Source organism: Limulus polyphemus, unplaced genomic scaffold, assembly GCF_000517525.1.
Source record: "Limulus polyphemus unplaced genomic scaffold, Limulus_polyphemus-2.1.2 Scaffold422, whole genome shotgun sequence".
Lineage (NCBI taxonomy): Eukaryota > Metazoa > Arthropoda > Merostomata > Xiphosura > Limulidae > Limulus > Limulus polyphemus.
The window spans coordinates 489,110-504,588 of record NW_013666032.1 but is presented as its reverse complement, the minus strand read 5'-3'; the positions used below and the strand labels follow the sequence as shown (position 1 = coordinate 504,588).

Sequence of the window (15,479 nt, the reverse complement as noted above, 5' to 3'; positions counted from 1 at the left end):
ATACAATACTGGAAGTGACGTATGATTTCTCTGTCTGTACATATCTAAGTGAAACTTAATACTGGAAGAGACAAGTTTCACTTAGATATGTACAGATAGAGAAATCATACAATACTGGAAGTGTCAAGTTTCACTTAGATATGTACAGATAGAGAAATCATACAATACTGGAAGAGACAAGTTTCACTTAGATATGTACAGATAGAGAAATCATACAATACTGGAAGAGACAAATTTCACTTAGATATGTACAGATAGAGAAATGATACAATACTGGAAGAGACAAGTTTCAGTGTGCGTGTGCGCGATCTACTAGAAAATTATTTTCTATGATTTCTTTCATTTCATCAAAATTTTTTTAAACATAGTTTCAATACCAATGATATAGATTTTCTTCTCTGTTGCTTTCTTGTCAAATATTGTATAGTTGTTTCCATTTTTGTATACCAATATATCTTAATTCTTATTACAGAAAAGGTACTTTCATGAACACCACTAGTATTATTTCAAAAGAGCACATTTACAATACAGAGCACCATATATTTTTAAGAATATTTTAACAGTATATTCATGTAGAATAAAATTATTCTTTAAATTTAAATGTGGTTCCAAAATAAAGTGATGTTATTGAACATCATACTTATAAAGTCCTCATTGGTGACTGTAAACATATTCAAAACTTGTTTCTCTTTCAGCAGAACAAGTAGTCTCTCTTGTATGAAATCAGACTGGTCTATGGTCCTACTTAGAGACTGAAAACATCACATGTATATATATCACTTGATACCACTATAGAATCATTATGCAAGTCTTTAAAAATGTCTTTGAGGAAAATGCATGTTCAGAAAATTAAGAAACTTCTGTGCAACGTATTAAGGGTAGCTATATATACCAATTGTAAAAAGTGAAGTTTATGGCAAGTTATGGTATGAATTTTTATTACTTAATATGAACAAATATGCATTAGTACAAAGTTGAGAAGCCATGTGTATTAGAACTACCTGAAAGGTTTAAGCAGCCTTGTTCACTCTTTGCAATGAATGAGCATCAAATGTGTGTGTGTGAAAACAAAACCTATACTAAATAAATCTCATCACCTAAAATGCTACATAGCTTTACTGAATGGCATTTCTTATCATCAACCTAAAAAGAAAAAATCTATAAAAAGCGATAAAGGCTTAAATAAGTAAGCCAGATGCTTCTTATTGTTTAAAATTAAAATAATTCAATACAATATAAGATTTTTTTAAGACAAGGAAGTTAAGTATTTTGTTTAACAGTAAGTTGGGCTTAATACTGATGTTCCATTCTGCCATCTTAACATTTAATAGATAGGGCTACTGCTTTAGTATCTGCTTGATACTATAGCAATAAGGCAAACAAGCATAAGCCTAACTTAAAATTAATAACTCAATACGAAATTGCACAACCTTAATAAGTTCATCCAAGTTCTCTACTGCATTCTCAAAATAACTTGGAAGTAGTTAGAATACTGGTAAGAAATTATTAAGAAGAATATTAAGTGGATCTTAAATTTAAAAAGTGGTTTGACAAGTATTCCTTCATCATACCTGAGAGTTGGCAATTTCATCTTGCAACTTTTTTTCTAAATCTTGCTTCTCAATTACAACACTTTTTTGCTCTTGTCTTGCTTTATACAATCTGTAAACAAATATTAATTTGCCATTGTAAACACAAGCTTTTCAGCTAATGTACCATATTATTTAAACTTAAAATAATAAATTTTATTACATTATCAATACAGTAAACTGTTAGCATTCAAAAATGTAGACAGTGCTTTTCTTATTCTAAAGTTATTAGTATTAAAGCATTAAAATTTGGAGTAAAAGGTCAACAGATGAGTATCTACAAGATGACCTTTCAAAATATCTGCTCAAACATCAGAAGGAATATTTTGCCTTATTCAAAAGAATAATGTGTCATCATATACTATATAAAATGCTACAGGTACAGTCATGAAATATAACCATAGGAGATATTCTGACTTATTCAGAACCTTTTTTTTCTTGGATATGCAAACCAATGATAAACATGACATTTCATGAAAGCTTTGTAGAAAAATTATCTATTTTATCTCAAATATTGAACACCTGCATTCAATTGTATGGGATAATTATTCAAGTGCTAAGGGTATGGTTTTACTTGTTAAAAGTGCCAGTCCATTTAGTAATCTGATCACAAAAAGAGGAAAAAAAATGTGTTGTTTCAGAAATGTTAGAAATAGTTAAGTGATGCAAAGAAAGGAAGTCACAGTTATATGCTGATAAAAAATGAATTACAAAATCACTATAATATGAGCTTTTACAATATAGCCACCAAAACTTACTCTTGTTGTAATTTTAACAAAGTCTCCTCAGCCTGCTGGAGGCTTTGCATGTCTCTCATCATCTTTTGCAACTGTCTCTGTGAAAGCTTGTGTTGAATATAAGCAAACCAGCAGCCTCCAGTAGCAAGTACTAGTGACAACACCAGCAAAATGTCCTTTACATAATTGTGATCTGTTAGAAAGGTAAATATAATACATATGCGGGAAATATTAAACTTCTACACACTTGAAACAAAATTCAAGATTTATTAGAAGCTATAAGCTAGCTTCAGTGACCAATTTCTTTCATCAAATACTGTTTTTGTATGAACTACCACCTCTATTTAAAATGAATGAAAATTACTTCAATACTGTCTAAAAATTTTGAATTTTATTTTGCATTCCAAAAGTGAAGTAATGATTAAACTGTGATGATTAATAATTGAAATATTGTTAATAAAATTAAACCCTACTTCTACAATCAAATACATGTATGTACTAGATATACTTGTGCAGGGTCCCCCAAAGTGTTCTGTTTCAATAGTAAATAAATTCAAAATTAAAAGTAACAAATATTCTTATTTCTTGCTTTTTAAGTTCATATGTCATGCTGTGTTGTAGCCTACAGAGTGCATTATTCTTCTTGTGATTCATGGCATGCATGATAACACAAACTGCAATGTTAAGCATCCCTTATATGATGTCATTTTAGAGTCTACTGACTGACAGAGACCACACTATATATAGTGGTGCAAGTGGTTAAAATGGTGACCCCCTCCAGGCAACCCTCAGACCCCTTTCAAGGAAACAAGGTGGTAGAGATTACAAGCATTATATTTTGCAGTATATAACCAAAATCAAAACCATATTTGACAAATTTGATCTTACAGCTCTTTTGACATACTTTCTATAGTTTTTTAATTTTTACTTTTCTAACAACTTGGAATTTTAATTTTTTTCTAGTCAATTGGGAATAATATTATGTGACTATTCTTTGTATATACGACCTACACCCACACACTAGAAAATATATTAAATTCTTATGCTCAAGTTTAACCAGATAAAGAGATTACATAAATCATACAAAATGTTAAAATTTATTTAGTATAACATGATTTAGTTTTCAACTATTCAAAACTACTTATCCATCTTCCTACTGAACCACAACAGTTTTATTGCTCTTTTATTATGATATAAAATATTTTGCTATAATCAATGTAAGGCACATGTAGTTGACAAGAAGAAGCAGTGACATAAACTACAATGACTAATTTTACAAAAAAAAAAGATGTAGAAAAAGCATTATTTTAAAAATATTTAAGTACATTGATAAAAAAAATAATTGTACACATAATTTATCTTTTATAGACTATAACAATTTGTTATAAAGTTGGTTATTTGAAGAGCTGAACTGCTTTTCAAACACGTTTATAATTATGCAACATACTAGAATAAATCATAATTTTTTCTAAATTCATATAATTTACTCACAACGTGGAGGTCCAAAGAGGACCACATCCATTGCCTTCAAGACTATCTTCTGTTTATGAATAGGATCTTTGATTCCCAAAACTGAATTCACAAAATGATGGTCATTTATGGCCATTCTAAAGATAGAGAAATCTTAAAAATTGGTTTTATTACAAAACTTAACAATAAAATAGTATAATATGAACATTGGGATATGGATAGAATCATATGAGTAACGTTAAAAGAAAGTTCATGCACATTTTTTTCTTATTTTGCTTGTCCAAAAATAAGAAGAAAATAAACATAAAATATATATACATGTTAAAAAAGCTCACTTATTGAAACACAATAACCTACAGATTGTCAAACTTGTAACAAATATTATCTGATTACACATATTACCTTGGTAAAGTTAAGCCATCAACTGCATTCTTTTGAAAGTTTTGGATGTACTGAGGAAGCTCCACATGAGTGATGAGCCAATCAATAGTGTCTTCTAGTGTCCAATTATGAACTAAATATATACATAAATGAATATGACCTACACAATATCTTTGATTTTAAATAATTATATTAAAATTGTACATTAACAGAACTACAGGAATATAGATCAGTTTGTGAAAAAATAAAAAAAACATCACAAAAATGACTGACTGACTCACACAAACAAAATGACCTCAAAAGAGATGAAAATTTAATTTTAGAATTTGTTTTTCATACAAAAGTACTTATTCAATTCTTATTATTATTGAAATATCAAATATTTCTAAGATTAAACTTTACAATAACATAAAAAGTTTGATTAATAGAAGACCATCTTTTTTGGACTGAAATTTACAGCTAAGTTAAATCAATCTTCATGTAACATATAGAATAATTTAAACTATTATTACCTTCTGATAATTTCCATGATCTCCATAATTCATCCATACTAATGTACTTGTCATTACCATGAAAGCTTTTTTGTCTTTCATACCCATTTTCATAATGTAGTTCATCTCTTAAAAACTTGAAAAAAGGAAATTTAGAAATTAACTTTATGAAAAAGTTATAAGTAACATACTATATCAAATGTCATTACCATTATTATGAAATATAGAAAAAACCTCTGTTCTTAAAATTATGAAATTTCCAAGGTGTTTTTAACAAAAAAAAATACTTATGTTAATATCCTAAAATAATTTCACTACTGGCCAAAAACCTTTCAGAATGATTGTTTTGAAAACTTTATTATCAATATAAACAATCAATAACTACTACATAGGTATATATCCTGATATGCCAAACAAAACATATTTAACTCCTCCTGCTTGCCTTAACACATACATACACTAAAGGTTTAGATGAGTCTATAAATATATAGTTACCGATTGAACTATACAAAATAGTAGTGTTCAACTGATTCTTTATACCTAGTGTCTGAATTAAAGTTAAAGTTTCTGTACTTCATGTGTTATATATAACCAAAAACTGTTTTATATGTAAAGATAACTGGTTCTTCACTTAGTAGTTAGAAATTAATAAACTTCATAAAATATATATAAAGAAGAAAATTATATGTTCTCTTTACTTGCTTTATTTATCTGTGTAAGGTTTCTTGATTCTTTGGTTTGTTATACGTATATACTCACTTCCCAACCAAAAGCAAATGTTGAAACATAAAACTTTTAATTAAATTATACTCTGTTGACTTCCTGATAATAAAACCTAGTTTAGTGATTATGATTATCACAGTTTTTATGAAAATAAAAGAGCAATACTAACAACAAGTTTATTCTCACTTAACTGAGTACAACAATAAAAAAGGATGAAAAGCATAATGAAGAGGTCTCTATGGGCATTAAGTAACATAAATCTTTAATCATGTGCAACACAGTTGTGGAGAAGCTCTTATAGAAATCTGGAAAAAACAACAACAAAGACTTCTTTTATTCTTGAAAGTGCTACTAATGTAAGCGTTAGTTTTTTACAAAGCACTGTAACTCATTGAAACAAAGACAACATTATTCAAACCTTACAGATGATTTGCTGATCATAAGAATATCATATTGCATGCGTACATGTACTGGTGCACGTACAATACGGATCCACAATACTTTTATCTGCTCACAGTTTCATTGGTAAAACAGAACAAGTCACATTTTTCTTTGTGTTTGTAAAACTATGGCAATCTACAATTTCTTTGGAGAAAACTACTTAGGTTCATATTTTATTTTGTAAAACCTTCATGGGTCAATAACTTCTTGGGTAAAAGTTACACTGGTCCACAATTTATATGGTAAAAGTTACACAGGCTCACACTTTTGACAAGATTTTTCTATATATTTCTCAATATGTGTGTGTGTGTGTGGTTCCACACACTAGAATTCCATACCACATCTAAATTTTTTAAGTACTTTTTCTTTCTGCAATGATGTGTAGCTAAAACTCCAAAGTTTTGTATATGGATGAAAAAAATAAAAGATAACATCATAAAATTTTCTATTACTGAGAACAAGTGGAAGCATTTGTTAGCACTTAAGTTGTTTATCTACATTTTTTAATCACATAGACCCCATCTACAACTCCCAGAGTGTGCACTAGAGGAGTTTGGAGGGATTTGTCCATCCCCCTTGTCAAAGAACATTTTTTTCAAATTAGGTGCCTAACTGTAAGTTAAAGGTGTTAAAAACCTGTGATAATAAATTAAATAGCACAAGGCCCCAAACATTGAAGCAATAACTAGCCCTATGAACAGTGGTGGGATTCAGCCGGTTAGTTAAGTTGAAAGATTATAAAACACTTTTTTAATTGAAAGTTTCTAAAGAATCTTTAACACTATCCGTGATGGCCAATTTTTATTTTCTCAGTGATGGGGGGGGGGGCTTTCTGGCCCCTCCTTTTTTTTTAATATCTAATATTTTTACATGCTGCTAGTGAGAGAACCTGTTGTTAAAATATTTGAATCCCACCGCTGCCTATAAAAGTTTGTCCTTGTATATTTTTCTTGAGGCAAATTAACGACTGACTGTAACAGGACTTTAGGCGAGCATGCCATTAACAAAAGTAATATTTCTAATTTAAACTGCCAAATTATTATGCCACTTACAAAAAACAAAACAAGAAAATATCATAAGAAATTTAGTATAGTGACTTTTGTTAGGAATGGATAAAACTAAATTAAAAACAAATTAATAGTTATGTGCATGTATAAGCAAAAACTAATTTTCATGATAACAGTTTAAAAGAATTAGCGGGTTTGAGGAGAAAGAACATTTTCAATTGATTTATTTGTTATAATGTGTATGTGGTGCTGATAGTATCAGGTCGCTAGATGTAGAAGCAGTATGATTAGTTGTTATAGAATTTTGTGATAGACTAGATGGAAGGTATCTAGTCAACAGCATCCACTGCCAACTCTTGAGCTACTTTTACCCTAGAGGGAAGGTATCTAGTCAACAGCATCCACTGCCAACTCTTGAGCTACTTTTACCCTAGATGGAAGGTATCTAGTCAACAGCATCCACTGCCAACTCTTGAGCTACTTTTACCCGACTAAATAGCGAGGTTTCACTATCATTCTAACATTAACAACGCTTCTATAACTCTAAAGTGTGGTACTCGTTTGTTTGAGGCAACAGGACTCGAATAATGAATCTTCAGATTCACAATCTGGGCAAGCTAACTACTAAGCCGAGTTAAAAACAATTACGAAATACGAGGAGAAACATTTTCACCTTCTGTCACGGAGACTTAGGCGGTACTAACATCGTCATATGGTTAAAAGCAGAACTTAAAAAAATCACTATGATATGCATCCTTATGTCTTTAGTTTAGACACAAAATGAAATCCCAGAGTTAAAATGATTACGTTTTTTTTTTCTTTTTTATAATCAGTAATGACAAAATTTACGTAGGAAGTCAGGAACCACCATTCTCTGGGTGAATTGAACGTAAGCCAATTTCATTTTTTCAATTCATTTCCACCGCTTCAAAACACCCGTGAAGTATGAAACTAAGCTGTTACCTCGTCACTTTCCGTGATATCAACATTCCCATTAGCATCATCGTCCAGTTGTCGATGTAGAGCAACAATGGCCTCAAATCCAGGAATGTCGCTACAAGCTCCAAGCAGATCATTACAGCTGATTCCTAATCAATAAAAGAAAAAGAAAATATATAAAATTTTATAGAACAATTACTAATGTTACTTAGCTCAATGTTATTAATTAGTTATTAATGTTACTTACGTCAGAGACATCCACGACAATGTAGACATTACAAAATATAACACTTTTTAAATGAATTGAATACCACTTATTTGGGTCAAATAATGGATAATAATGATCACATGAAATTTGTTACCGTGTTTATAAACTTTATACAAACTAAACTAAGAAAGGGTACCTTCCCTCTAATAAGTAGAAACTCATATCACTCGCACTACCTGAATAACTACTAATACAATTTCACTTTTTTCTTAAAAATAAAATAACAACACTCGAAAATGGAATTGAACCCACACACGTGTTGACTATTTATAGTTGCTTTCAAAGAATGAATTTTAAAATCTCAGTAATATTAATATTCGCTTATCGTAGCAATAGGATGTCAGAAAAAATTGATAATTTTTTGATAAGTTACTCTAGTCGATGTTACATAAATAGCTGAAATATTCGCGATTAATGATATTAATTTATGTCATATTAATAACCGAGTATTTACAATATCAATTCTGACTCCTGTAAATCCTTAAGTTTGAAAAACCCGATTCATCTTGTTCCGCCATTTTCACAAACGCACTAAAGGTACGCTGCGGAAGGTGATTGTGTATGCTTTTATATGTCGACAAATAGCCATTTGTTGTCAATAAATTACTCAGAAAAAAAATACTTACTAGTAGAAACTTTGCAAAATTTGTGGCTTTTAACACCCTTTATTTTTTAATTTTATATTTCTAATGGCTGATGGCTACTAATATCTACTTGAAATAAACTTTGTCACTTTATGAGTACGTCTTCAGAGGGGGGTGGGGACCGTGAAAAAGTTTCTTTTGTATTCTGGTGGAAATGGCAAAAATTGTGAATTATCTCTTAAACTAACCAACCTTTTTAAACATCACATACAATTTTACCTTTTTTTCTGTAATTGTTTAACTGGATTTGTAAATTGACGACAATCATTGAACGAATTTATATCAAGCATAGACTGCCATCTTGTCAAAAAGTAGGTCTGTGGCAATTGGGACTACAATTTACTTGGTTTGGACTATCTTGTTCAAATTAAAACTTTCTTTATAGTATGATTTTAGGTTTATTTTAGTTATTTACATTCCGTCCTTAAGTCCTGTAATAAATGAGGATTTATTTAAAAAGATCACTATCTATAAACTTTGATTAGTTGAAATAATCACGGAAAAGTTAAATAAAACTTCTATTAAGGTAATTTTTATGTAAAAAAAAATACACAGCGTTCCTCTTCAGGCTTGTCACTACATAAGAATTTTCATTCTGTACAATACTTGTACTGAAAAAGAAGAAAAATTAATTGAAGAAATAAAATATATCTTTCTGATTTGGATATTTTCATATCAGTAAAATAAATCATAAAATTTTATATTATGACAAATTTTGTTAAATCATAGTTTACTGAGACCTTATATTGTATTTCAATGTCTAAATACTTCCCTGACTTAACACGTGTAACGGTCAACACGAACAAATAATCTCAGAAATGGGTAAGGTGTCATTTGAAATTCTCATAATGGCTTAAAATGAGCTACTTTTTTTTCTAAGTTCCGAGTTCGTGCTTGTGATGAAACATACACTTAGCTGCTTCGATCATTTGGAATAGAAAGAAGATGACTAAATGAGCATTCTTTGCAAGACCAAGAAAATTATTAACAATCTTATAGTACTTTATGCAAGGTAAACTAAAGTGTGTAGACTTATCCCACGCTAACAAGTGTTAAGAACGTCCTATGTAAACCAGATGTATTGATTCCCCCAAAATAGAAAACGTTATTTATTACCAAACTTGACTAGCATGTTGAAATTTAATAGTGTTAACAACTTATAACTTGAAAAATTAAGCGAAAACTCGTGACTGAAACAGCATCATATCTGACAAACAACGTGGGTGTGGGCGTGTTTTTAACGCAAAGCTACACAATAGGCTTTCTGCGCTCTTGTCCACCGCGGGGAATCAAACCCCCGTATATTTACCGCCGTCTCATTGGGGGACACGGAAAATCTAAACCCAGATTTTAGCGTTGTAAGTTCGTAAATTTACCGCTGACCCAATGGGTACTGGTAATTAAGGCACCAGTAATAATGCAACGTGGGAAAATATTTTAGATACAAAAAAAATCGTAAACATATAACCTTAATATTTTTCTTTCAAGAAAAAAAAATTGTGGTATTTTCAGTGTGCCGTTTTCCTCCGTTTTTACTTATCCCTGGTGCCATTATCGCCATATATTCCAGGATCCATTACAAAAACTCAGGGTTATTACACTGTTTAGGTGTGGAACAGTAATAAAAATAATATATACATATTTATGTAGGCACACACACACACAAACGTCTTGTATTACAGAATGCATGTTTTGCGATTTTACAGCAGCAAATGAGGTATTCGTAATTTTGCATATTTTCCTTATGCATTATCAGTAAGGTCGGAAAACGTCAACATCTACTTGGTTTCTTTTATACGACCCACACACTTAAACAGAATGTGGAAAATAATTGTTACCACATCCTTAACTTTGCCGCCTACTGTGTACTGAAGCCCTATAAGGAATTAAGCATAAAACCATGACAGATTTAGCTACGTTTCAAAGTTAATTTATTTGTGACGCAAGTCTCACGTGTACGCTAATTTTCTGAATATTTCAGGTAACTAAATAAGAAAACATAAAAGATATAAAATTGTAAGATAAAGAAATGTGTAACTAAATTGGTAAATAAATCAAAGGGAAGCTACTGTCATAACGTACTTCCATAGCGTTCATACTGTCATTTTATATTGGTTGGATATCTACACACAAGAATAGTAAGAAGTAACCGCCATTACCTACCTGATGGCGCAGCCACGCGAAAAGAAAAAAAAAAAAACGACATAAAAAACACCTAAATATAGTCGCCGTGAAAGAATTAGCAATTTAATGATTAAATGTTTAATTGTTTTAACCAGAATCACATAAATTCGATGGCAGGATCAGATAAAAGTGGCATTTGACGCTTGTGAGAAACAAATGTCTCGAGGGGTTTTCTTTTGGCATCACTATAAAATCGAATTCTGAAATATACACAAAGCTTTGCTAATTAACTACAGTAAAATGTTACAACCATACATCATTACAGGACCGAAGGCGTTCTCTCGATAAATATGTAAATTTATGACAAACGTTACTGTCTATATTTATGGTGAAAACAAAAGCACTATGTATTTATGTGTGACCTACAAGACTGTGACTGATGAAATGGTGTAAAAAAGTAGTTACAAATCTTGAAATAATGATACTTTTTGCTTAAATGCGCTGTTTAATTACCATTAAACATTGTACGAAAACTGTAGAGTTGTTCTTATGACAACTTTACTAGTTTAACGATGTAAATGGTAAAGTTGAAAAACAAACAAATTCAAGTCTCTTGCAAACTAGCACAGGATATTTGAACTTAATATGACTCAAAAGTTATACATCTATCTATATTATATAATCCCCCCTAAAACGTTTTCATCAAATGATGTGCAGGAGGAACAACTTTGATGTAAGAATTCGATATCATTTACTGCTTTAAATGTTTACGCATCATTTCATAAGACAACCGCACATATATAACATCGTGTAATAAAAAAATGTTACCCTTAACATCTTCGCTACCAGGCATTTCCCTATCCCTAAAGCCATGGGAAATATCAAACATTTTATAGATTTACGCTTACAAACCACGTATCGCCCGAGCCAGTGTGAAAAACGTCAAAGTATGCTTATGGTTCTTGGGAATAGAAATGATAAACAAGAAGTTAAATGTAATTATCTTTAAATCCAGACACTGTATACCAGTTCGTGGTGGCTAGAAGTTAGAACAGTGTTTCTCAAACCGTGGGTCGCGAGCAGGTTTCCAGGGGATCACGAGCTGTCTGTGCTGAGTGAACATTTCTTTTAGTTCACATATCACCTTTGTTATGAACTATGACGAACTGCACCAAGAAACATTACGATTATTTTCATCCTTGTAGAGATAATGGGGGTCGCAAAGCCCGGACGCGGGGGTCTTCTGACAAATCCAGTTGAAAATACTGAGTTAGAGAAAATTTGTAAGTTCAAGGCAACGATTTTCTGACCTTATCCAAATTTCTAAATATATCTTTCGAAACGATGCTTGACCAATAAGTATGACGTCATCACGTGTATGTTTATATGTATACACAAAGAATTATAAATGTATTTGTACTCAAAGGTTACAGTTATAAAAAGCTTAACGAGTTCAATCCTAAAACTCCCTTTTACACGTAGCTTGCAATGAATGACATACTTTTTTACTGTGTATGTGCTGCCCGGATTGATATTTACGTCGTAACTTGGGAAGGTCAGATGCTATTTAGACCTCTTCCTCTCTCTCTTTTACTGTATTTTAAACTGATAAATGCTAGTGAAAACAGGGGTAAAACGCATGATTTTAAACACTGTTTATACTTCCCTTATCAGGGCCATGTCCATGAATGTAATACAGTAGTATTTAGTGTTTCATTACCACTTAGCTTCATTTGGTAGTATATCACTTGTAATTTATCACTTTTCACATGAAATACCCTATAAATACATGTTCATTAATAATCACCCATTACTTGAACTTACCGCATTACCTGGATTATCGTAATCGATAGTATAATCGATTTAAACAACTTACAATATTAATGGCAAAGCATCGTTCTTCTTGTAGTGTTCAGTACTGCAGTAGAATTTTCACTTTTTTATTGCATATTTACGAATGTATTTGTATGTTGTGTTTGAGGATTAAAGTTAACTTAAGCGTAACTTTTGGATTGTTCTTTAAACATCTTATGTTTAACCTGTAGTTTGCCTTTTGCCTTTTTTTTTTCGAAATTACAAATTACAGTGGGTGTTACAAACTGTAAAAAATATAGGATCTTCGTCAGTGGAAATCATATTGTAATATACTTCAGATAGCACTGGGTTAGTCTTGAAATTATGATATCGTTTAAAATAGTGACTTTTATTCTCGGCTGTCATTATTCAGAAATATTTGGATACAAAAACAGCGACTAAAACATACCCACACCTTAGTTTACATTATGGAATGTTTAATAAAATTACGTGTTTTTCAATATTGAAATACACTGTAATCAAACTTTAATTATAATTAAAACGTTTGTAAAATGTGTTATTATTATTATGCAAATGAAATCCTAATTATTTGAATTAAACAAGTATATCAGCAAATCTGCAAGCCTTAGGTTCTGTTTCAGGTATATTTTGTGCCGCTCTCCCGCTTATAACTTTATTTTTAACTGCAAGGGACAAGTAAACACACACGTAATTTGTACACGTCTGAAAGGAACGCTTGTCTTTAATGAATCGAAGTTTTTGAGAGGATCTCACTGGGAAACAGACGTTGTGCACATAACTCATATTACGTCTGATAGATGTTTGTTGGATTTTTGCGCAAGGCTATACGAGGATTATCTGCGCTAACCGCCTCTAATTTTAAGGGATAGACACTATATAGGGAGTATGCAGCTAGTCAACACCATCCACCGCCAACTTTGAGCGACTATAATCGAATAGTGGGATTTGCCTGTCACTAATAACGCATCAACAGCCCCAAAGTGCGAAGAACATTTTTTTTATTGGCGGTAACGAGGCACGAATCATTAGTGTCTCAAATTTGTTAACATTATTCTCGGATACTCTGTACTCGTGACTCTCATGACAAGATCTTGAAATTACGAAAAACAAACAAAACATATTAATATATTATCAATTATTCTTTATATGTCAGGTAGCCTCGTTAGTGGGATATCACTCACTCCTCTGCAATCAGAGTTATCTACAAAATTATACAGGTTAATTCAATATACGCACACAGAAACCATTGATTAGGAAGTCATTACTCAAAATAGATATGATTAGTAGAAAGTTCCTAGTAACCGATACAATAATTTATTGAAATATGTAAAATTGTTGCGATTTTGTTAATTACAACAGCGAGCTTCATACTTTACCTTTCTTATAACAATTTTACATGTAGAAATACGACAATACATCAATGAAAAACAGACTAAAGCTAAATATCATTATTGCGATTCGCAATTCACATACAAAAGCCTTGAATTTTTATTAATTAATTACACGCTTAAATACATTACAGTTACTGTGGCGAGTTGCAATTACATCATTACTTAAAATAGACCAAAACTTGTAAAATAACAAAAAGTATGTCACTTAACATTTTCGACAAGAATTAACCCCGAAATTTTACATATAAATAAGCTCTAAAAAGGAGAAGTTAAGCACACGAATTAATTAAATAGATTGATTTCAAACTACGTCAGCACAGAGCCATTTTTAAAAAAGGTATAAAAAGTGTTTGTTTGTTTCTTTTGAATTTCGCGCAAAGCCACACGAGGGCTATCTGCGCTAGCCATCCCTAATTTAGCAGTGTAAGACCCACCGCCAACTGTTGGGCTTCTCTTTTACCAACGAATAGTGGGATTGCCCGAAACATTATAACGCTCCCACGGCTGAAAGGGCGAGCATGTTTGGTGTGACGGTGATTCGAACCCGCGACCCGCAGATTGCGAATCGAGCGCCCTAACCACCTGGCCCTGAAATATAGGATTTCTAGAATAATACAAAATAATTCAATCGCAGTCGCCGATATCTTCAAGTCCGCTTATCTAAGGTCTAACACCAGTTAAGCCTTTATTAATTACGGCCTATATTCCATAATGAGAAATTAACACTGTAACCCATGTACGATTTTTTTTTTTTTGCTTTAGTTTAGTTAGGGATAAACTTTAACGTACTTAATACTATTAATAAATAGGCTTATAATGTTATTCTACGAAATAACGTTAGACCTTTTTAAAAACTTTGATAAGCTTTGACATGATGTTGTACAAAATGTCCACTTAGTATATTTATATACACCTCTTGTTTAAATCCGTTAAAAATAAAGTGCGCGCACACGCGCACCTAGATAGTAAGGTGTACGTGCAAATTCAGGACAGGAAAAAACTGAGTATTATTATAAAAGATTTACATTCAATTTCATCAGTAATGCTTTATTGATCTTTTGGACTCTGTATCTCTACTACCACAGTCTGTAAAACACCTTATCCTTCAAGACCTCAAACTTAATTTAAAGTCTGCTTATAACTGTTTTAACCTTGCTTTCTCACACTTTATGTCACCGCACTAACCTTCTTGTCTGTAATCTACCGCGATTTCAACAGATATACTCATCTACTTGTAGCACAACAATATTGTACCACCGATTTCTTAAATGAGACGACTGACTAGTTATGTCAACTGCACGTGACCTCTGCCTATATAACCCACACATAACTTTCCTTTACAACACCTTCAAACTTGAGACAGTAATAATTCTGAGCTCGGAATGGCCTACACCTTTCGTTTCCGGGAATCTTCTCCCTTTCATGTAATTTCTTCTAC

At 31.6% G+C, this 15,479-nt stretch overlaps 1 protein-coding gene across 2 annotated transcripts in view; it reads right to left on the bottom strand.

Moving 5' to 3' along the window:
* Window positions 1–15,479, bottom strand: part of LOC106458154 (stromal interaction molecule homolog) — a 79,246-nt gene that overhangs the window by 17,587 nt on the left and 46,180 nt on the right. For both annotated transcript variants that reach the window (XM_022384301.1, XM_013917614.2), the window contains exons 2-7: window positions 7,803–7,927; window positions 4,690–4,804; window positions 4,199–4,310; window positions 3,818–3,933; window positions 2,348–2,519; window positions 1,572–1,662 (exon numbers count right to left, since the gene is read on the bottom strand). In XM_022384301.1, coding sequence (XP_022240009.1) covers window positions 1,572–1,662; window positions 2,348–2,519; window positions 3,818–3,933; window positions 4,199–4,310; window positions 4,690–4,804; window positions 7,803–7,927 — 731 coding nt within the window. The remainder of the gene's footprint in view (window positions 1–1,571; window positions 1,663–2,347; window positions 2,520–3,817; window positions 3,934–4,198; window positions 4,311–4,689; window positions 4,805–7,802; window positions 7,928–15,479) is intronic.